This window comes from Hyaena hyaena, unplaced genomic scaffold (assembly GCF_003009895.1).
Source record: "Hyaena hyaena isolate Hyena2069 unplaced genomic scaffold, ASM300989v1 scaffold_64, whole genome shotgun sequence".
Lineage (NCBI taxonomy): Eukaryota > Metazoa > Chordata > Mammalia > Carnivora > Hyaenidae > Hyaena > Hyaena hyaena.
Genome location: NW_024080698.1, coordinates 1,088,438 through 1,113,541, shown reverse-complemented (window position 1 = coordinate 1,113,541; position 25,104 = coordinate 1,088,438). Strand labels below are relative to the sequence as shown.

Sequence of the window (25,104 nt, the reverse complement as noted above, 5' to 3'; positions counted from 1 at the left end):
TAAAAGACTGTTCCTTTGAGTCATATTTTTATAGAACTTAAGTCATAGATATGGGCTCTTATAGCTTAGGGTTTTTAGTTTGTTTTAAACTCCAATCATGATTGGTTATATAGTTGACTGACACACACATACACACACACACACACACACACACACACACTCCAAAATTCAATAAAATCAATGTTCCTTTGACATTTTTTCAAGTTTTCATATAGTGCATGTAGAAGTCATCTATTTCTATAGCTAGTAGATGTAAGACTGAAAAAAATCTCCTAAGCCATTGATTTATTGATTTTTTTTAAAAATTGAAGTATAACTGTCTTACTCTGCCCTGTTAGCTTCAGGTGTACATAATAGGGATCTGACATTTTTATACTTTATGACATGATCCCTACCATAAGCCTAGTTACCATCTGTCACCGTCCAGAATTATTACGCTGGTGACTATATTCCTTATGCAGCACATTACATCTCCATGACTTATTTATATTTTATAACTGGAATTGTTCCTCTTAGTCCCTTTCACCTATTTCACCCCTACCAACCCCTCTCCCACATAAACGACAGGTTGCTTCCTGCCTGTATGGGTCTGTTTTCGTTTTGTTTTGCTTATTCAGTTTTTAAGATTTCACATGTAAGTAAAATCATATGGTATTTGTCATTCTCTGATTTACTTGACTTTTTAGCCATTTATTAAGAGCTTCAAAACAAGGTGCATCTAGAATCAAGTTTTTCAAGCCTTTTTCTTCTAAAAACCTCTCTTCATTGTTCTAACGCCCTTTAGGGCCCATTTTACTCTCTGGCTTTTTCCTTTCTTTTTTTCTTTTTTTTTGACCAATTTTATTTTTAATCAAGATAAAAATCATAAAAACTCACCTTTCTGTTAACCATTTTAAACTGTATAATTCAGTGGTTTTTGGTATATTCACAATGTTGTGTAATTGTCACTACTAATTTCAGAGACTTTTTTTATCACCCCAGGAAGCAAGCAACCCCATACCCATTTGTAGTGATTCCCTGTCACCCTCCTGCCCCCAAACCCTGGCAACAACGAATCTACTCTCTGTGCGGATTTGCCTCCTCTAGATATTTCACATAAGCATACAATGTATGGACTTTTATGTCTGACTTTTTTCACTTAGAGTGTTGTTTTTGATTCATCTGGGTTATAGCATGTATCATTTCATTCGTTTTTATGGCTGAATAATATTCCATTGTATGGGTAATACCATGTTTTGTTTATTTATCATTTGATGGACATTCGTGTTGTTTCCACTTTTTGGTTATTGTGAATAATGATGCTACTATGAACATTCATATATAAGTTTTTGTGAGACTATGTAAGTTTTTAATTCTCTTAGGTAGGTACTTAAGGGTGAAATTGCTGGGTCATGTGGTAAATCTTTGTTTAACATTGTAAAGAGTGGCCAAATTGTTTTGTATAGTGGCTGTACCATTTTATGTTCCTACCAGGAATATATGAGGATTCCAGTGTCCATGCTTCCCAACACTTGTTATTTTCCCTTTATTATTATTTTTATTTTAGCCATTCTAATGGGTATGAAATGGTATGTTATGGTGGTTTTGATTTGCAGTCCCATGATGACTAATGATGTTCATCTTTTTTTTTTATAGTTTGTTTATTTTTGAGACAGAAAGAGACAGAACATGAGCAGAAGAGGGGCAGAGAGAGAGGGAGTCATAGAATCTGAAACAGGCTCCAGGCTCTGAGCTGCCAGCACAGAACCTGATGTGGGGCTCGAACCCACAAACAGCGAGATCATGACCTGAGCCAAAGGTGAACGCTTAACTGACTGAGCCACCCAGGTGCCCCTAATTATGTTCATCCTTTCATGTGCTTATTGGCCATTTGTATATCATGTTTGGAGAAATGTCTGTTCAAGTGCTTTGCCCACTTTTAATTGGATTGTCTTTTTGTTGTTGAATTGTGAGAGCTCTTTATATATTCCGGATACTAGTCCCAATGATTTGCAAGTATTTTCTCCCATCCTGTGGGTTGTCTTGTCACTTTAATGATACTGTCCCGTGATGGACAAAAGTTTTTAATTTTGATTATACCCAGCTTATCTAATTTTTCTTTTGTGTATGCATGCTTTAGTATCATATTTAGCCCTGGCTTTTTTTTTTTTTTTTTTTTTTTAATTTCTGAGAGAGAGAGACAGCGTGAGCAGGGGAGGGTCAGAGAGAGAGAGGGAGACACATAATCTGAAACAGGCTCCACGTTCTGAGCTAGCTGTCAGCACAGAGCCTGATGCAGAGCTTGAACCCAGGAACCGTGAGATCATGACCTGAGCTGAAGTCGGACACTTAACCGACTGAGCCATCCAGGTGCCCCTGCCCTGGCTTATTTTTAACCTTTAGTTTCAACCTCTCGATACCTTTAACCTTCAGACTTTTCTTCTAGTGGCTTGTTTCCCTCCTCTTTAAATAATTATCTGCTCCCGTGACTTGTCCCTTAGTCTCCTTACTCCATAGGCCGTTCCAGGGAAAACTCAAAAGTCCTCAGTTATAGGTTAGCTTAAAGTGCTTGTGAAAAAAAATGGGTTGGATTTTAAAAGAAACTTACTATTGGTAATTTTCTCCACAGCTTTATTGAGAGATAATTGACATAGTACGTACATTTAAGGTGTACAATGTGTTGATTTGATACACTTCTATATTGTCAAATGATGATCACCATAGCATCAGCTAATACCACTGTCATGTCACATAGCTACCATTTCTTTTTTGTGATGAGAACATTTACTATGGCTATTGGTGTTAAGGGTTTGGGAATTAAGTTAAAGCTTTGGAGTTTAGGAGAAAGATGGAGTGAACTTTTTATACCTTGATATGTTGGCAAAAATATGTCATTGTTCTGTAACATTAATTTCAAGTGTAATGCTAGGATTGCGGTTTCAGGGTCTCTTCCTTGACTGTAAGTATTTTTAATCTAACCACATTGTCCAGGCAGGACCTAGGTAAACTGTTAAAAGATTAGGGGTAGACAAGATGTTATAGAGTTGACACATTAATAAAGTAGACGACTGTGTTAAGAAAAAACTGTCCTTGAGGTTGAGACAAGTGAAAGGAACTTGAAATAATCAAACTGAATCTTGACCGCATTATGTTCATGAGAATTCTCCTATAATTAGCACTAATTCTTACGCTGTTGAAAACAATGATCGCTGACATTATTCTTTGATGAGATGCCTTCTTTTAGGATTTCTAGACTTCTAGATAAGTGATTTTCATTTTTGTAAGTTATTTAGAGGTATAGAGTTAGTTTTACAGTTTCCCTACTTGTTACCCCATTTTATTTTATTTTTTAAATGTTCATTTTTTGGGGCAGGGAAGGGCAGAGAAAGACATACACAGAATCTGAAGCAGGCTCCAGGCTCTGAGTTGTCAGTCCAGCGCCGACGTGGGGCTCAAACCCATAAACCATGAGATCATGACCTGAGCCTAAGTTAGATGCTTAACCGACTGAGCCACCCAAGGCCTCCTACCCATTTAAGAATGTCTTAGGCTAGGGTTGCCTGGGTGGCTCAGTTGGTTAAGCGTCCAACTTAGGCTCAGATCATGATGCTGACAGCTCAGAGCCTGGAGACTGGTTTGGATTCTGTCTTTCCCTCTGGCTTGGCCCCCACCCCCACACCAATTCTCTGTGTCTCTGTCTCCTAAAAATAAATAAACAGTAAAAAATCTTTTTTTAAAAATGTCATAGGCTACACTCTTGGTTTTTTGGCTTCAATAGATAACGTTTACAAGACTAGATGAATTCTGCTTCCATGATAACTCTGAAAAATCACACTTTTTATTTTGAATAATGCTTTTTAACTTTTAAACATGAATTTCACTTCAGTCATCCCAGTTTCTGTTTTTTAGAAACACTTAACATTTTTCAAAATATATATTCAGCTTCAAATATATATTGAATTCATCCTGAATTGAAGACATTTTTAGAAATTTATCCTAAGGAAAATGAGAAATGGGCTCAGTAATGTTTCTGCTAGGATGCTCACTGTAGCAGCCTACATAACAGCACAGAACTGGGCACAGACTCCAAACCCAACAGAAAGCGTTGGTTCAGTGAATTATAGTCCCAACAATCATTCATCAAACTGCTTGGCAGCCATTAAGTTCATGTTGCAGGAGAATACTTAGTGATGTGGGAAACTGTTTTGTAATATCTTAATACACACATTTTAAAACAGGAAAAATGTGCTCTCACTTATTTAATGACAGTATGAGCACGGAACAAAATTTGAAGGTTATGTACCAATATATGAAGAGTGGTTGTCTTTGCATGAAAGGATTGTGAGCATTTTTTTTTCTTGAAGGACCCATAGATTGCTTTTATATGTAAGAAAAACTTTTTTTGAGTTCTGTGCCACGTTGCTGCTCACTATTATAGCTTCATCTTGCATTTTAGATATTAAATGGTTTGTCCCTTTTTCCTTCTTGTTCTCTCACACGTACATTGTAGTTTTCCACATTAGAGTGTATAACCCCATCTCTACCCTAGAATCCCATATGCAGAGAAGACACAGGGTCACCACGTTATTTGTCACACATTGGTAGCTTTGTCTGCGTAGATTATGATACTGCTGAGCCCAGTGCTTATTTGGCCAGTGATGACTGCATGTAACATCTTCATTTCTCGGTCACTCCATCAAAGAACGGAGTCTGAATGACAGAAATAAGTTCTTCTACAAAGGCTCATACAGTTTACATGTATTTTCTTACTAAATGTGTTAGTTTTCTAGGGCTCCCCAGAACAATGCCTCAGACTGGATGGCTCACACAGCAAATTTAGTTTATACAGTTTTAGGTCTAAGAGTCTGAGAGGAAGGGGTTGCAGGTTTGGTTTCCCCTGAGGCCTCTCTCCTTGACTTGCAATTGGCTGCCTACTTGCCGCCTCTTTCCGCGGATGTTCGGATGTTCCTCCGTGCACGTGCCTGTTGTCCCAGGCTCCTTTCCTTATAAGGACCCGGTCATACTGGATTAAGGCCTACCTTAATGGCCCCAGTTTAACTTAATCACTTATTTAAATAAAGCCATTTCTCCAAATAGACTTTCATGGTGAAGTACAAGGGGTTAGGGCTTCAACATGTGAATTTTGGAGACGCAATTCAGTCCATAACAATATGTGTCATATATGAGAAGTTTAATGACAAAGTGGTGTTGATGAAGTAAGTTGTAATTAATGGTTATTATAAGCTGTTAGAACATCCTAAAGAACTACAGCTGAAAATGAACTCCCCTTATACAGGGGAGAATATGGAAGATTGTAGATGCATTAGCAATGATTTTTTTTTGTGTTTTATCACCACTGGAAAAGTATCTCAAACTCTCTGACCTATTGACAGTCGGGCCCATTTGTAGATGAAGAGTAGTATCTTTTATAAGTATTAAAATATCAGTAATCCAACTAGATGTTTCAGGGGCTGCCACGTGAAGAGAGATTAGAATTAAAGGGAGTGGAATTAAGGTTAGTGGGCAAAAGATAGGAAACTTTTGGCCCCTTGACATTTAGAACATTCTGTAGGCGGATCGTGTGGATCTGCAGGTAGGTTATTCTTTGTGACTGAAGTTCTGAGTTTGTTGGGCTCGTATAGAGGAAGTCTATCTATTGTTGAGCATGGTTCTGGAGTTGCTAGTTTATTTTTCTTTTGAGATTCTTAAAGGTAAGTTTTCATTTTCTCGTCTTCAATAATCTACCTCACCTTTATGTAACAAAAACAACAATCATAAAAAATATGTGTTAATACTTTAAAATGTAAATAACTCATCAAGAATATCATTACGTTAAATATTATGAGGAATGTATTGTTACTTCTTTTCCTTCTCCCTCTAGTGGGCAGAAAATATTTTGAAAATATAGCAGGGAAGGGTTTATTAGAATTGGGTGGGTGCATCACAAAACAATGTCTCAGCTTTTTAAACAATTAATAAATGTTAATATTTCAGAATCATTAAAGAAAATGTTTTATTCCTTCCTTAGGCATAATAATGGATCTTTGGATGTTGAAGATGTTCTTACCAGCTTTGACAATACAGGAAATGTTTGTAAGTTACATGTTCCTTTTGTGGAAATATTTTTAGCATTTTGAAATGAATTTATAATTAGTGTTTTTCTCACTGTTTATTATAATGATGTGTGTTTATATGTGTGTGCGTGTGTAATACAAACTTTATTGTTTTCAGCTGCAAAATCAGCATCCTGTAAGATGCACCTACTCAGTGGGATAAGGCTCTTTTTACACTTAGCATTGTGTGTGTGTGTGTGTGTGTGTGTGTGTGCGCGCGCCTGTGTGCGTACGCGCATGTGTGTATGTAACAGAATGTAGGACAGAAGGAACACTGGACTCTCCAGTACTATCCCTTTCGTTTCTTGTTTCCATTTTGACCTTCTCAGTTAATCCAACAGGTGGACCATCTCTTTCTTCTTTGCTGTGTTTTGGGTGCTTTCGTTTCCACTTCCTGCTTCTTTGCTTTTTCATTACAGAATAAAACCAGAACATTTGTTTTCCTTACTGTGAATATAATGCCAGAAGATTTTTGTTTCATGCAATGTTTAAACAAACACATCGCCTTTTCATCTAAGCTGGTTGTTATGATAAATTTCTTCACTGAAAGAATTAATTTAAATAATTATCATGTTGGGGCACCTGAGTAGCTCAGTTGGTTAAGCATCTGACTTTGGCTCAGGTCATGATCTCAGGGTTTGTGAGTTTGAGCCCCATATCGGGCTCTGTGCTAACAGCTCAGGGCCTGCTTTGGATTGTCTCTCTCTCTCTCTCTCTCTCTGCTTCCTTGCTCGCACTTTGTCTCTGTCTCTCAAAAATAAATAAACATTAAAAAGTTTAAAAAGAATAATTATCATGTCCTATGATGAAAGAAATCAGCCAAGAATGTCTTTATATCACCATGTTAAACAACTTCTGATGACCAGAACTGTGTACTCCTCTTTCATGTGTGTTGCATAAGGTATTTCTCTTCAGATAGTGAATTATCTGCGTGATACAACCATTTCAAATGTAAAAATTGTACTCAAATACTTTTTTTCTCAAAGGAAATTTTATAGCTGTAACTATTCTATGAACTAAAATAACATACTTTGCTAACAGTATTACTTTATCGGATGTGCTCTGATTTTATATCTGTGTAGAATCATGCATGAGCAATACTCAGGCAATGATTCTGTTTTTATGCCCACCAATGGCAAGCTTTTCGTAATATAGACAAATCTTTATATTTATATATTTTGTCACTAAGGAATCTAAAAATATCCTAAAATTACCCAAAAATATTTAAATAATATGGGTTTCTTTTTCATAGATGGTGACGGGTTTGCCTTTTGGTTTCTACATGTTGGCACTTGCTGAATTCTTTCCCACTGAGGCATATCTCATTTTTATTGGGGGTTAGGATAAGGGATACTAGTGGTGTTTTGAGGAGACATTCTCCTTTAGTTAACTGAAAATATCATTAAGTCAGGCTTATGCATATATAATTTAGGAACATGGTCCTAGAATGTTAAATGTGGAGTTTTTGATTCAGTAATATAAAAATTAAGTATTGTTTCCAGTGGCTCAGTATGAAATAGGGCCACTAGCTGGCAGCATCATGTAAAATAAAAATATTTTCGTAAAGGTCTACCTTATTATTTTATACATGAATGCCTATCTTGTCATCCTCTGACATTTTTTTCTCATCAATTTGTTGCACACCACCTTCATCCACGCCCAGCTATTGCATTGATAGATGGAGAAATTGTATGCAAAAGGTACTTTTTTGCTGGTCTTGTATTGTTTGGCGGAAAGGTTTGAGTCTTGGCTCTTGTCCGTTTTGAACAATTTACATTATGTTACTTTACATGATCTCTTAGAACCGGATATAGTATATAGAAAGTATATAACATATACTATATTCCTCATAGTTGACATTCAGGAAATGCAAGCTATTTATTAATTATTACTTGTGATGAATATCTCTCAAACATCTTTCCATCTTTTTCTAGTAATGAAGGTAATATTATTAAGGGTTGTTCTCATGTTTTAAAATAAACTATTTTGATTGAACTAACAAGATAGGAAAGGAAGGCATCAAATTACCAAAATAGCAATTTATTAAAATGTCTTTTCACAAACGTTGTGTTAAAAACTTGAATATATTGCCAAGGATAGACATGATGACAAAAATAAGACCTATTAAAATATGTTTGGTGTAACGTTTATATTATCTTTCTATTTTAGAAGAAAAATCTGTGCTGATATTTTACATAATGATAAATGGGTAAAATCCTGTTACGATAAAGTAGATATAATCTTTTACACAATCTTTGCCACGGCTAAAATGATCAGTGACTGAAAAAGTGATTTATCCGTTGATGCCTCAGATGTTTGATTTCATACTAATGGTGATACTAGGTTGAGTCTGCGGCTAGAAAGCCCAGCAGAGGGCGCCACAATCATAATTCTGTCTCACAGCACGCTATAATTAGAATAAATAACTTGAAAAATAATCGTAAGTTTTCATCACGTAAACCTATGAAGATGTAAGCTTAAACATTTCCATTTGATTTCTTTTTCATGTACTTAATATACTCAACAATTCATCAATACAAAAAATAGATTTTCCTGAGTTATTTTTTAGTTAATTTTTTTTGTCTTTTGCTTTCAATATCAGTTTAATTTTTATACTTCTGGCTTTAAAACCAGGAATATTTTTGGTTCTGTTAATCATGATAGAGAGCAGAAGTTCTCTCTAAGAATATCTATTCCTAAATCACCACCATGGTGGTAAGTTCATTGATGGTACATTGAAGGATATTAGAAATGAGGAAAAAAGTTTTCTAACACTGTGAGAGAACCAATAGATGGAATTATTCATTTGTTTCAGGAATAGTCCATGTTAATAGAACTTCTAGATAGTAGAAGAAATAAAATATTTTGAAAAACCTGACATGTGTATATGTACAAAACACACACACGTGTGTGTATATAAAATATATTCACGGCTTAATAGGACCATTAGTCTCAATTTTAAGTTAATTTTTAAAACCAAGTAATGATTTTATTGTAAATTTTCAAAGATGAGAGGATCAGTCTTCCTTCCTGAATTTGCTCTCTAATCCAAAAGATGTGGAAACATCTTTAATTTTGGAAAACAAATGAAACTTCTAGGTAGTTTCTTATTTCCTGATATATTAAAAAAGAAAATATTCTTTATATTTACCTTTATTAGTTATAAGTGTGTTGTGTTTTTAAACGTATGACCTGTAAAGTGTTTTATATTTTTGTGATATCCTTTCAGAGTTTGAATTCCTTTGAATGCTGTAGGAAGAAATTAAAAATGAATCTCACACAGTCATTTTGGCATTATGATTCACTGCTGCATAGAATATATTTGATATTGTGGAAAACACACTAGTTTGAAAGTCAAGCCCCCTTTCTGCTTACCTCTCTTTATGGATAGGTATGCGTATTCATTCTTTGGGTTTTACCACTTGGGAACCTACTTCCTTTTCAAATATCAAGGCTGCTCTGTGGAGGGATTATGTCTGTTATCGATTCCTCATGCTTGGAAAGAGATGCCATCGTACTACCTAGGGAAAAGTATAGGCTGGCATCCTGCATGTCAAATGAGGTCCTGGCTGCTTCTGTGTTTCATGTAACATGTTGCTCGCATACGCTGGGGAACCGGAGAGTACTCTGCCAATCACTGGAGCAGATCACTTGCTTCTCTTTTCCCTGTGGGCAGAGTCTCTTTTTCCAGCACGCCCCTGACCTCTAATCAAAGAAGCCCACTACGCTGTGTCTCTTCCAAACCCACTTCTCTTTCTCCAAAGTCCTCTCTCTCATCTACTGAAATGAATTCATTAAAAATGTGATCCTCTCCAAGGCTCGGTTGATTAAAATTTGGTTGTCGTAGTACACGACATAACTATTTGGTATTTGTAAAATCTCATCAGTGCTTGGGGATAAATAGCTTCATTTTTTTACTTTTTTAGCACATCACCCTTCATTTGACAGCTTGAGTAGATGAGATATGCTTCTCATACAATGTATTTTGTACAATATATGCAATGTAATACGTATAAGCTTTTAAAGGATAAGAAGTTAATAATATCCCTACAGCAACCTTGTGTGCATCGGATCCCTGGCTAACACTGCAGATTAAATTGGGGGAAATGTATTGTTAAGACCTCTTCTGCTATTCTTTGAAAAAATTTTTTTTTCTCCTGGCTGGGCTACATGACATGGTGGTTGGTATATCATAGTCTCCTGGAGAAATTTGAAGACCCTCTGCCTTATATACTCCCACATTTGACAACAGTAATTTTTCCCCCCAATGAATCTCAGGGCTGATCTGGACTTTTAATATTCACAGCTATAGCCTCCTGCTTCTAGATCCTTCCTGGTGGTCTGATAGTGGGACCTGTTGTGTGAGGTATCCAAAATGGATCTTTTTCAGTTTAGTAATAGTTTCTATCTCTGGAAATATTCTTACTAGAAAATGAAAATATTTGGGACACCTGGGTGTCTCAGTTGGCTAAGCGTCCGGCCGACTTTGGCTCAGGTAATGATCTCATGGTACATGAGTTTGAGCCCTACCTTGGGCTCTGTGCTGATAGGTTAGAGCCTGGAGCCTGCTTCAGTTTCTGTGTGTGTGTCTCTCTTTCTGCCCCTCCCCTGCTTGTGCTCTGTCTCTCTCTAAAAAATAAACATAAAAAAAAAAAAAAACAAAGAAAATGAAAATATTTTGTACTTTAACTGCATTTGGGAAACCACGAGAAGGTAACCATCGCTAAGGAAATATAGTCCCAAGTTTTAGTTTTTGTTTCATTGTTTTGTGTTACATAGTTAGGATCTGTAATACTGGTGGGAATTATCAGAGCTTCAGGAATATCACCTTGAATTTAAACATTTTTTCTTCATTCAGATAAAAGTGTGTGTGTGCATGCACAAGCACATGTGTGTCTGTATGTGTGTAGGTGTATAATACATGCATGTATTTATATGTGTGTGCATATAGAATGTATAGTTGGTAAGGTAGTTTGACTAAAAATAAGAAATTTGGGCTTTTATAGGTAATTGTTCTAGTTTTAACTTAGTGGGTTTATGCAAGGATCATGGAAATGAAGTTCAGGTTGTAGTTCTGCCATTTACTAAGTGTGATTGTAGGTCAGGTTTTTTTTTTGTTTTTTTTTTTTTAACAAATCTCAATTCCTTATTATGATTGGATAAGGAGCAGTAGCTTCTAGTGTAGTGGACATAATGTTAGGTAACATGAAAGTACTGTGTAAACTGTAAATTATGTGCATATTCATTTTTATTGTTAGTATTAATATCATTTGTCTCATTATTCTTGAACCTTTTTGATATATTTCATATTGTAAAATAACACAAGATAGGAAATATTTTTGGTGTGTGCCATCCTGTCTTAATATTTTACATGACTTTGTTATGTGAAAACACAGTGCAGAGCTACGTAATTCAAACAGTGAGTATCAGTGCAGAAATACACAGCTTTTTAGAAAAGAGAGTTCAGAAAGATATAAATATATGTGATTTATCATATGGTGAAGATGGACTGTCAGTAAGAAAGGAAAAGATGGATTCTTCAATAAATGGTGCTGGGAACCATTGATTAAAAATTTAGAAACACTATCAAAGCTGAATCTCTCCTTTATGTTATATACTGATATAATTTAAGTTGGATTAAATATTTAATTAAAAATCCTAATACTCCACTCTGAGATATTTCAGATGAATAATTTCATAATATTAAAAAAAAGGAAGGGCTTTCCAAGTGTGACTCGAACCCCATGAATTTAAAGATGAATATATTGACTAAATAAAGATTTAAAAAGTAACTTTATTCAAAAAGCTTCAAAAAGGTTGAAAGACAAATGACAAACTGGTTATTATTTGTGACATATATGCAGACAAAGATGTATTTTCTTTACTGAGTGAGGAGCTCCCTCAAAGCAATAGCAAAAACAGAATGCAGATCTATAAGAAAAAGGCAGAACATAGCCAAAAATTAGGACAACTTGTTTCTCTCTCTCTCTCTCTCTCTCTCTCTCTCTCTCACACACACACACACACACACATAAAACAAAACGAAACAAAACATCCCCCTTAACCCCAATGCTCTATAAACATATGAAATGATTATTTTACCAGGAATGAATTAATAAAACCCAATTAAAACAGTGAAATGTAATTTTTGTTTATCAAATTGGCAAAGATGAGAGAAGATAGGCAATAATCAGTGAATTATAGGGAAGTGGGTCTTTTCAACTGCTATTGCTTGGAGGGTAAATGATTCCACTTTCAGAGGTGATCTGACAATATCTTTCATAATTTTAAGTGTCCGTATCATTTTGGCTAATAATTGCTTTTCTAAAAACTGATGAAACCGTTATACAAACCTGGAATGTAAAAGAATGCATTGTAGCACAAAGAATAATGGAAAAAGCATAAATCTTTCATTTTAGGTGACTAGTTGGTTCTGGATAATCCATGGAAATAAAATATTACATAGCTGTTCAAGATCTCTAAATCATATTTGGTTAAAAAATCACTTCAGGGAATATGATCTTCTGTAAAATATAGAGATACCTGCTAATTATGTGTGTATGTATATATTATGTATATATACACAAGAACTCTTAGTGTCTGTCATGTTTTGTTGGGGCCTTGGGGTTAAGGTTGATTAATAATTTCTCCTTTATACTTTACAGTATCAATCGATTTTTTTATGACATGTATTAGTTTTATAACTGGAATAAGCGATGTTCTTTTCAGTTTGAAAAAAAAGTAGATATTCTTTAACTTCCAAATTGAGTATTAATTTTTTTGACTGAAAGCTATGATAAAATCTCGAGTCGCTAAGGACAGCACTGTGGGGAAAAAAGGAGCAATCCATTTTACCAGTGAAAAAATATATCAAATTTTAAAATAGCACTTTTCTCCAAGGAGCTCACAACACGTTACCCATTAATTGTCTTCATCTCTCAATGCACTTGTGAGATAAGAAATCAGAGATCAAATCATTCTAGCCCCATATTAGGTCGGGGGAGTACAGAGAGCCTTAAAAGCTCAGGTGGTGGCAGAATGTGGAGTTTGGGCATAGATAATTTATAAGTCTTGTTAAAAAGTAAATTTTAAGTTTCAGCGCATTGTATGGTTGTTACCTGTGGGTAATGAGCAGGGCCCTGCAACCATGGTAGACCCCAGTGCCTGTGTGGAGCTCGCGGTCAGCAGAACTTGGCACTAGATTTGGCTCTTAGCCCTTCTTGAGAACCAAGTGTACATGTACCATGTAGTCTTTGTGGGAAAGAGGGTTTTTTTTTATGTATATTTATTTTGAGAGAGAGTGAGAGCGAGCGAGAGCGCATATGCACATGCAAGCAGGAGAGGGGCAGAGAGAGAATCCCAAGCAGGGGATTCCCAAACCCTGATGTAGGCCTTGATATCATGCCCGTAAGATCATGACCTGAGCCAAAATTAAATAAAAAATTATAGAGTTGGAATGATTCTTAATAATAAGAGGTGCGGCTCTCGTGAGAAAAGAGTGAAATAAACTCTGTAATCCTTTCTAGATTCACCATATGTGTTATGCTTACTGACTGCAATAACACCAGAGTGTAGTTCATATCATTGCCATAAACCTGCTAGTTCCTTTAAGTAGTTGAGGAGATGTTCCTAATTTAAGCACCTCCAAGTTTGAGCAGCAGAGAGATATATGCCAAACAAGTCTTTTTTTCTTCCGTCCTCTGAGCAAATGCTGAGTAATATTACTTCTTAATCCATCTTTTAAATAGCTACCATTTTTTTTGCACACCCCTGCTGCCCCCCCCCCTCAGGATTTATCAGAAGCTTTGCGAATATTATTCCCATTTAGTTTTCCTTATGTCGCAAGGGATGAGGAAACCGATACTCAGATAAAGAAGACTTGCCTAAAAATTAATATTTATGAGGCTCTTACAGAGGAATTTAGAACTATTCTCTATTTCTTGAAGGTAGCATTTCCCCAAAGTGGCGAGAAATGAATTTTAAAAGTTCACGGTGGGAATTGGAACTAAAAGTGGTAACTTGGAGTGCTAGAAAATAACTTTGGCAAATGGAAAAAAATTCTGTCCAGTGGATTGTGGCTCAGAGGAGACTGATTAAAGGTCACTGGAAATGGGCTCTGTAGGGTTCCTGAAAGGTAGTTGACAATCTAATGGAGCAGGGATTTCGGGGAGTGAGGATGGGGCAAAAGAATGCATTTTCTTTTAATAGTCTGAAACCTAATGTGGGTTTTGTTTTATGTCAAGGTTTTTTCTTTCTTCTTTTTTTTCCCCCCCTTTTTGGGCAGTACTGCTTTTTGCACAATAATACAATAGTAGCAGTGATTTGTGATTTTATATAGCCCTTTTTTCTGAGATACTCAATTTGTTTCTCAAGCTTAGGGCTATAATGATATTTAAAAATTGCTTAACAGAAGCAGAAGTCACACAGAAAGCTTGCCAGAAAGGATATTCTTGATTTTACCAAAGTTGTTTGGATTGTGGCCAGACTTTCCACAGGGAATTATCGATTTTTGGATGCTTGTGTGGCCTGTGTGTGTTGTACCACTCGATGAGTGCTTTATGTGGACAAAATATTTGATGATTGAATGAAGTTCGTGTTTGTGTATATGTATCTCATCTTTCTTATGTTCTTCCCTCTGACCCTTCACCTTCCCCTCCTTTCCCCACATCTGACTCTTTGTGTTTTATCCAGGGGAGGTGGGGACAGTTCATGAAAGGAATGAGGGAAAGCTTCAGATCATTCTGTGTATATGAACTGGAAAATGAGGATGTATTCTGCATGTTGTGGGTGCTCCCCCCCACCCCATGCTCCCAATCTGCCAGCTCTCTGTGCGGCATCAGGTTGAGTCTTGGCTCCTGGTGGTAAATTGAAAGTGTGTTTGAAGCTTTCACCCATCCATGTTGTTGGAGGCCAGACTTCTGTGTCATTGCCATTTACCAGGGGTCCCTTAGTTTCTCACTGGAAGGTGTGGTGGACTACACAATTACAACTTAAAGCATCATTTTTGATTGCATGATAGTCAACGGAAAAAAAAAACAACCCACCAGTATTTTGGTTAATACTGGACTTTGGCTTTATTTTAATATTTGACAACCCAGTCAGAATTTCATGGGAATTGGTTGTCATTACATACAATTGAGAAGTAGCATCTATTTATGTAAAACACAACTTCTCTGCTTGTGCGTGTCCCCTGATCCTCTCGAGGAGAAATGAGAACGACAAGAAGGGGAGATTGATCCATACTGGTCTGTTTGATCTCTCTCAAGTCCTACAGGTTTGCAGTTTCTATGCTACAATTTAGCACTCGATTTGATATCACATTGTATTCATTCTTTGTTAATCTTTTTCTCCCCAAATAAAATTTGACCCCCTAGATTGCAGGGACCATGTCTTCTACCTCTGCCGCATTCATAAAACCATGTCGTCTCTGGTTAAGGACGGTAGTCCCAAGTCTTTGCAACAAAAGGGTTTTCAACTAACTTGAGTGTTTTACCTCCCTTGATTAAATGACATAAAGGCAACATGGAGTCTTTAGCAATTTTTCTTTTCTTTTTTTCCCCCTCACTCATCTGCTATCATCCCACACTGCCACCGATTGTGTATCTCTTAAATACAAAACAAAAAAATCTTAGGAAAGGATTCTAACTCTTCCTATCATAAGACAACTCTCGTCTTCCTTTCTACCCCCTTTCCTTCTAATTCTCTGTCATACTGAAGAGGTAGCCTGACAAGGCAGGATCTTTGGACCTTGTGAGCCTGGGGGAGGCACAGGGGAGGAGACTGAAGCAGGCCAGTTTCTGGTAGGTAGGGGGACCATACAGCCTGGTTTGTCTGGCAGGGTCCCAGTTTACACCTGTTGTTCTTAGCCTTCATTCTTTTTGCGGTAAAGTTTATTTATTTTGAGAGACAAAGAGAGCATGATCAAGGAAACGGCAGAGAAAAGATGGAGAGAGAGAATCCCAAGCAGGCTCCGCACGGTCAGTGCAGAGCCCCACGCAGGGCTCAAACTCATGAACTGTGAGATCATGACCTGAGCTGAAACCAGGAGTCAGACACGCAACTGACTGATCCACCCAGACGCCCCTCTTAGCCTAATTATTAACACAGCTCTTTTCATTCCCAGAAGTGCCTTGGTTTGGATGATAAATTATTCTCCTATTTTTAGAAGACAGAAAGATTGGAAGCTTACATTAATTTCTTATGTCTAGTCATACCTCTTTATTCCATTTTAGTGACTTGTACAAGGTCTGGCTCGAGTGGTATTCAAAAAGTATGCACTGCATTTGAATCCTTAGTCACATTCATATGAATCCATTCATTTTATACAAGTGTATTTGTATTTGATTCACTATTCTATCTAACACAGAAGTACATCTAATACACTCTATCTAACACGGAAATAAATCTGGGTCTCAATTTTAGAGGACATATACTACAAGCCCCATAAACTGTAGAAATTGAATTCAGAACACATAACTGTTTTGATTAGCTAATGAAAAAAATTAAATGAAAAAAAAAAAGAACTGTCAAGGTTTGAAAATAGGGAAACTCACATAGAATTTTCTCTTAAGAGAAACATAATGATCTAGAGGTCTGTGTCTCAGCTCCCGTGGTAATGATTATCCGGAACTGAGCACCTTCTCTGTTTTGTACCCTCACCACTCCACCCACGGACATGTGAATTTGCAACCTCTATTATGTATTCTATACTTGGAGGACTTTAACGCATGTTTGTTTTGTGTATTTTTCAGATTGTTTAGTTATTTACTTGAGAATCGGTTCTAATTAGTCGATTTGTTCATCAAAGCTAATTAAATACTTGTAGGTTCTTTTGGAATAAGCCTTTCACAAAAGTCATTGGTCTGTAGTTGACATATAGTGTTACGCTAGCTTCAGGTGTACAACGTAGTGTGATTCCACATTTTATATGTTTTGCTACACTTACCACAAGTATAGCTACCATCTGTCACCATACAACACTATTACAGTATCATTGACTATATTCCTTACGCTGGGCCTTTTAATCCTCTGATGGACACACTAAGCCTTTTTTAATTCCAACAGGTTAACCATTCATCTCTGGGAAATATTTTTTGCCCATACTATCCTAGAATGATAGCTATTATAAAAATATTTCTGTTGCTCTGTGTAATAAAAAAATAAGCTGACCCTATTTAAAATATTTTTCAACTGCCAGTCTCTTTAAGAAAACATGTTCTTAAAATGTAGTCATTTGAGTTCAAATTGTGAAATATATCAAAAAATGAAGTTGAAAACTAATGTAGAACTACAGGAGAAATTTTAAATATTTGTGAATGTATGTTGTGTGTATGTACATGAATGTGTGTTCGTGTGTATATGTAAAGTGCATAGTTAACTCTCTCTTCACTTGCCTCTTCTTGTTTATAGATTGGAAAAGAAAGAGCAGTCTCAGCAAGTGTTTGTATTAAGGGCCTATTATGTGCTCTCCTGCATTCTCACTTCTCAAATGGTTTCTCAACTTTGAACTACCACAAAGGAATAAAACATTCTTCTCCACATGTTGAAGAAACTACTGTGTATTAAAATACAGATAAATATCTCAGTGTCTGATGCATCCAGGTGCTCGGATGATCTGTGAATAATGCCTTAAATCTCACCAGCAGACATCTTTTTAAAATAATTTAAAAGAGCTACATTGCTTCATCAGTGAAGGATTGAGCCTGATAACCATTTTTAGAATATTGGCAAGAATATGACTTGACTTATATAAGTCTAATAGTTTGAACGTATTGCCTCGAGACCCAAAATATTTGTATATTCTTAAAGCTTAATATATTCTCAGTTAAAATTATACATACATAGACCATCAACTTCATGTTTATGAGGTCTTTTTTGATGCCTTCTGACCTACTGTCCTTTCTAAGTTCAGTTTCCTGAACTCCCCCTTCACAGTTATCCTGGGGATCCTCTTCACATCTTTTTTGCTGAATCTCAATTCCCAAAGCCCATGGCTTCCTCATTGTTTACTCCCATCATTTTGAAGATTATAAACTGTAATAGCTTCCTGAGAAAGTAAGGGAAGTAATTTTTGAGAACTTGTGATACTTTGGTTGGATATGATATTTGAAATAGTTCCTTTTTCACAGTTTTACAGCAGTGTGCTGTAGCTTCAAGTGTTGCATTTGGAAAGTTTAATATTATTCTAAAATTCTTTATCTTTTTAAGATACCTGTTCTCTCTCGAATTTGACAGAGTCTTCTCCTTTTTTGAGCGTCGTAAAAATTTTTAAGTATACCTTGGTGTGGCTCTCTTTTTCAACATTGTGTTGAACACTTGATGGACATTTTCAATTTAGAAAGTCCTATTTTTTCAGTTCTAGGAAATTTTCTTGAATTATTTGTTTTTTTAAAAAATGTTTATTTTTGAGAGAGAGAAAGAGGAGTGTGTGCACACATGTAAGTAAGGGAGAGGCAAAGATGGAAGGAGAGAGAGAGAAAGCCAAGCAAGCTCCGTGCTGTCAGAGCTGAGCCTGATATGATGAGGGCCTTGAACTCACAAGCTGTGAGATCATGGCCTGAGCCAAAATCAAGAGTTGGATGCTTAGCTAACTTAGCCACTCAAGCACCCCTTGAATTATTTCTTTAATGATTTCTTTCCTTCTGTTTTAACTGATGTCTTTCCAGGCCTTCCATTTCCTAGACAGGTTCTCAAAATTATCTTTTCATCTTCTGTTGTGTGTATGTGTGTGTGTGTATAATATATATATTTTGTATATATATATTAATGTTTTGTTTGTTTTTGAGAGAGATAGACCGAGTATGAGTGGGGAAGTGGCAGAGAGAAGAGGGAGACACAGAATCTGAAACAGGCTCCAGGCTCTGAACTGTAAGCACAGAGCCCAACATGGGGCTTGAACCCATGAACTGTGAGATCATGACCTGAGCTGAAGTCGGATGCTTAACTGACTGAGCCAGCCAGGCACCCCCTCTGTTTGTATATTTTTGTCTTTTTTCTTTACTCTCAGGGATATTTCTATAACTATCTTTCAACCTTTCTGGTAAATTTTTCATTTCTAATTTTTATATGTTTTAATGACCTTTTTTTCTTAGTCTCCCCTTCCCCCTTTGCATTCTTTTCATATTTCTTGATTGCTTCTCTTAGTTTCTTAGTTTTTAAAATATATTACTGGAAGGTTTTTTCCCCCCCTCTCTCAATTGCCTCTGTTTTCTTCAAGTTACTTTTTCCGTTTGTTTACTTGGGCCTCTGTCTTTTATAATGGAGGCCTTCATCAAATATCTGGTGGTCTTATGAGTTGTACCCTACACAACTAATTAGGTATTACTATGATGCCATTGCTTGTTGGGTGTTTTTCTCTCTTTTTTTCTAAAGATTTTATTTTTAAGTAATCTCTATATCCAATGTGGTGTTCGAACCTACAGCCCCAAGATCAAGAGTTGCACACTCTTTTGACTGAGCCAGCCAGGTGCCCTTCTTTGTTTGTTGGTTATGGGTTTAACTGTACAACCCATGGGATGATCTCGCTGGGCTGTTTCCTAGGGAACTCTGGGTGTCTGTATGTTTAGGTGTTTCTTTTGAGCTGATCTGTTTTCCAGAGAACACTCTCTTGAGTCTGCTGCCTTGGAGAGCGTGTGCACCTTAGCAGCTAACGTGATAGGAGTTGGGTAGGAAGAAGAGTCTCAACATTCAGTTACTCAATCTCCCTTTAAAAAATATTTTACCTTACCCCCCCGCCCCCCACTACCCTCCCTCTACTGTGCTAGTGCCGTACAGTCCAGAGACCCTTGCAATTTATACCCTGGATAAGATTTCCAGGTCTAACTGCCTTGTAAATACATTTCCAACAGATCCTGTATTTCACCCAATCCTTCCCTCCATTCACAGAGATGGAAATGGCTTTTCTCAATGCCGATTAGGATTCAGGTTTTTGCTGTCAACTTCTTGTGCCTTTATGAGCCCTTGTTTTATTTCCAAATCTACTTATTTTGTAGGTGGGGTATCAGGAAGGGCATGGAAGCTAATAGGCAAATTCACTCCAATATCTTTAACACGTATACATATAAACACATGCATACACACATCAGTCTCACCTAAATGCTGTAACAGCTTAACAATAACTGAATACAATTTTTAAAACTTCATTATCAGCAGACCACATATGGTTCTTGTCAAATCTACACCAGAAAAACATTTCCAGCTTAAATGCATGGAGATGAATCACCAAGCTTTGCACAAGTTGTAGAGATTCTTTTCTCCTTCATTTCTGAATTACTCTTCAGCCTTCAAGATTCAACTCCTATGTCATTTCCTCTGTAAATCCTTTCCTGACTCTCCTAAGCTATAGTTCACTGGTCCTTCTTGTGTTTACGTGCAGGCTTAAATGAAAATACACCATTAAAATATATCACATTGTATTCTTGTTAATTATGTCTAAATCACTCACTAGATTGTAAGCTCTTCTAGGAGCAGGAGTGATGTTTGGTTCTATATGTATGACACCTGGCGTACAGTGAGCAACCAGTACATGCTTTGTGGGGTGGCTCAATCGGTTGAGCATCCAACTCTAGATTTCAGATCGGGTCATGATCTCAGGGTTTGTGAGTTTTGGGCTCGAGTACAGAGCCACCTTGGGATTCTCTCTCTCTCTCTCTCTCTCTCTCTCAAAATAAATAAATAAACTTAAAAGAATCTTTAAAAAATCAAATGCTTTGTGGAGTAGGGAATTTAATACTTAATTAAAAAAATTTTTAATGTTATTTTTATTTTTGAGAGACAGAGAGAGACAGAGAATGAGCAGGAAAGGGGCAGAGAGAGAGGGAGACACGGTATCTGAAGCAGGCTCCAGGCTCTGAGCTGTCAGCACAGAGCCCGATGCAGGGCTCAAACCCACGAACCGTGAGATGATGAACTGATCCGAAGTCGGACGCTTAACCGACTGAGCCACCCAGGTGCCCCAAAGGAATTTAATATTTTGAAAAGGAGAAACCACACTGTAAATAAATTAAGATATGACTATTTTATAAAATGTTCACTGTACAAAATAATTTACTTTGGGATTGCTTTAAATAGCCCTTGTCTTTAATGCATTTAAAATTTCATTACTTTCTCTTTTTCTTTTTTTTTTTTTGAGGAACACATTTAGGTGTAGCATTCCTTTTGCATATATGTGTACATATATACATTTTGTGTTCTTTAGTAGGGATGTTACTTATATTTGAAGAGAAATAAATGTTATTTTGTTACACATTAGTGATATTTTTCCCTCCAAATATCCTTCACTGGCTGAGCACTAAGTGGCTCTTCTCCTAGCTTTCTGATGAGTAGTGCAATAGATTTTAAGCAGCTAGTTCTAAAATACATTCAAATAGCATGTCCTATTCCTCATGAATTGCTCTTTCTTTGCTTAAATTTCCCATTCGGACCACCAGCAATCCCTTAAGTACTTTCCCTACCAGCTAATGCTAGCTTTTAAAAATCTACTTAATGTTACTCCTTTCTTTCTCTTTGTTGCCCTTGTCACTTAATATACCTCTATTCCTGCCTGATATTTTCCTTTTCAAGGTCTTTGTATGCTTTTAGGATGATCTTTCCTAGTCTCTCTTTCTACTGTCTTAGATGCTTTGATTCTGCTCTTTCTCCATTGCGAAGAGCTTAGTAGAGGAAGGAAGTGAATATTATGGATGACTTTTTTTTTTTTAAGCTTTATATACGGTATTAAGGAAGATAAAAATGCTAGTGGTTACTATGTAACTAGTGTTCCAAAAGGGATTTTAATAAACTTTCAGAGCCATTTATGGAGACAAAAGTTATTTTTTAAATGTTTATTTTTGAGAGAGAGCATGAGTCGGGGAGGGACAGAGTGAGAAGGAGACAGAGGATCAAAAGCGGGCTCTGTGGTGATAGCAGACAAACCGATGCTGGGCATGACCTGAGCCAGAGTTGGACACTTAACCGACTGAGCCACCCAGACGCCCTGAGACAAAACTTTTAAAATGGGTCTTGTTTACATTTTGTAGAGAAGGAAAAAAATTGAGCATTAATATTTGGCGATTATTAAAGTTGAATGATAGGTAAACGAGAGTTTATTATTTCCTACTCTATTTTTGTGTACATGGACTCTCTTGTACATACAAGGTTTTTAAAAAATGGAAGTATCACTTTTTATTTCTTTTGACCCAGCAATCACACTTTTTGATATCTGTCGTTTAGTACATCAGGACACATGTACATGGATGTTGATTATAGTGTTGTTTGGATTGGAAACAGTCTGATGAGTCTGATAAATTAATGGAATTATTGGGTAAACTATTGTGTATCTATACAATGGATTATTATGCAAAAATTAAAAAGGATGAATTGAGTTATATGCTATATACTCTGGAGGGATGCCTGAGATGTATTGTTAAGTGCATTGAATAATAATAATGTATATAATGCCATTTCATTCTTATAAAAAGAAACTGTGGTAATATTCTAAAAAGCTGTGAAAGCATATATAGCAAATTATCAGAACTGGTTATAAAGTGGGACCTGAGGGGAAGAGGCAGAGGAAAGATTAACCTTTTCTCTATCATTACGTGCATTGTTTGGTTGCTTGATTTGTCTCAAGTATGTATTGCTTTTGGGAGAAATGTAGTAAAGGTTTAAAAAATAAATATAAAAATAAAATATTTTCAAACTGAGTGTCAGTTCATCCATGATAATAAAAACTCATTTTTTAAGTTTTAAAGCGAGGTGGAAGGTAATGTGCATAGGAAACTGAATGATGCATTAGATCACAGTTTGCCTTCAGAAGGAAAAATAAATCAATACTTGTGTCTATGCAATATGTATTGAACTCTGACCTCATCCCCAGATTTCCAACAGAAATTTCCTGGTAACAATTAGAAAGAAGACTTTGACCTTCTTTATATTAATTCAGTAGACATCCTGCCTTCAATTGACGTACCTAAAGTTAAAGCCTTTTTTGCTTATGATTTTGAAGTGTTCTATTGCATAAATAAAGATGTCCTATTAAAATTTTTTTTCATGTTTGTTTATTTATTTTGAGAGAGACAGACAAAGACAGCACGAGCAGGGGAGGGGCAGAGAGAGAATTCCAAGCAGGCTTTGCCTTGTCAGCACAGAGCCCACTTGGGGACTCAATCTCACGAACCGTGAGATCATGACCTGAGCTGAAGTCAAGTGTCAAATGCTTAACCGCCTGAGCCACCCAGGCTCCCCAAGATGTTCCATTTTTAAGAGGCCACATTTAACTTGGAACTAGGGTACCTAGCTATATCAGTTAGGGGTCTTTGATTGCAAACAAAAATCCTTGACTTTGGCTAACTTAGGCAAGAAGAAATGTATTGGAAGGATACTCAGCATTAATAGAATTTAAGTTTCACTTGACAATTGGACATTTTGCTTTATGATTTAGTATGCCTATAATTATATTTCCTGCTTTTAATTAGCATTGCATTGAAAGTTCCTAGCCAAATGCTTTTTTTGGATTAAATTTAGTTAAGTCTTAAAAAATTTGTCATTATTTAAAAGGAAAGCTTATATAGAATCCATTGTTTAAATTGTTCTCTAGTAAATCGTGAGTTTGGGATTATAATTAGTTTCATTTATTATAAGAAGTATAACCATTCAAATACTTACAGATAGTCTCAACCTACATATGTTATTTTAGAATTGTCATCTTTGAGTTTCTCTTTAATGTCACAGCTGTGTGTGTGCACATGTGTGCGTGTGGAATCGTTTTTTGGTATCTTTTTTTAATTGTAAATTTCCTAGGGAGGTTCTTGTAAATGTAACCTGTTAAATTATGGCTTTATTCCTATGCTTTTCTTTATAATTTCTGTCTATTTAGCTGGAACACAGGGATTTTATATTATGATCTTTTTAAATCTGTAGGACAGATTTTTCCAGAGGTTTCTCACATAGCTTTTAGAAATAACACGTTAATTTTGACCATATTTTTCAGGTGAATCATCTGGCTTTGTTTTATAGCAGACTCTTCTAAGAGGCTTAACACCATTTTTATTATAAACTACAAATCAGGTATATTATGTATAAACTTATACATACAAATTATATGTCATATATAAGTTATATGGTCAGCTTAATGTCTTTCATTTTGAGAAGCATGAAAGTCTTATTTACTAGATAAAGACAACACTTCTACTTACACAGGGCACACTGCACTTATTTTAGAATCTGGCTCATTTTTCTCCTTATCCTTCTTTGGGGTCAAATTTTCAACTGGCAGTAGGAGTGGAGGTATAAGTGGCCAGACTTACAGATCAAGGCCAGACTTTCTAACTGGCTTTTCTTGCTACCCATTTCTCCTTCCCTTTTGTTGGAGTCAAGGTATAGGTTCAAATGTAGGCAGAGACCGGGAGGTAGGAGGGTAGTGTGTGGGCACATCTAGGGTTAAGTTTTCTGCTTTACAGCTGAGATATTGGTTACAGTCAAGGGATAGAAATAAGCAAATACATTGAGGGTAATGGGAGCTAAATTTCTCAGTGTCAACAAAGAGAATTGTACATATGGAAAGGGGGAAGGCTAAAGCAAACTCTGTGTGTTGAATTAGAATTAGAGGTATTAGTATGATCTCATTGGTTTGCTAGCTAGGTAGGGAGATGTGTGTATGAGTACGTGTGTGTGTGTGTGTGTGTGTGTGTGTGTGTGTGTTCGTGTATATTTCCTAGCTGTGTCTAGGTATGATAGCAGTGAGCACACCTAGCACCCAGGCCTTGGTTTCTAAATATTCTCCACTCAAGGCACCTGGGTGGCTCAGTCAGTTGAGCTTCTCACTTTGGCTCAGGTCATGATCTCACGATTTGTGGGTTCGAGCCCCATGTTGGGCTCTGTGCTGACAGCTCAGAGCCTGGAGCTGTTTCAGATTCTGTATCTCCCTCTCTCTCTGACCCTCCCCTGCTCATGCTGTCTGTCTCTCTCTCAGAAATAAATAAAACATTAAAAAAAAATTCTCCATTAAAAAGACCCAGGCCAGGGATCTTTGAAG

At 36.4% G+C, this 25,104-nt stretch overlaps 1 protein-coding gene across 1 annotated transcript in view; it reads left to right on the top strand.

Annotated features, from left to right (window-relative positions):
- CAMKMT (calmodulin-lysine N-methyltransferase) overlaps window positions 1-25,104 on the top strand; it is a 397,593-nt gene that overhangs the window by 21,413 nt on the left and 351,076 nt on the right. Inside the window, 1 exon segment of the mRNA XM_039232377.1 lies at window positions 6,008-6,072. Coding sequence (XP_039088308.1) covers window positions 6,008-6,072 — 65 coding nt within the window.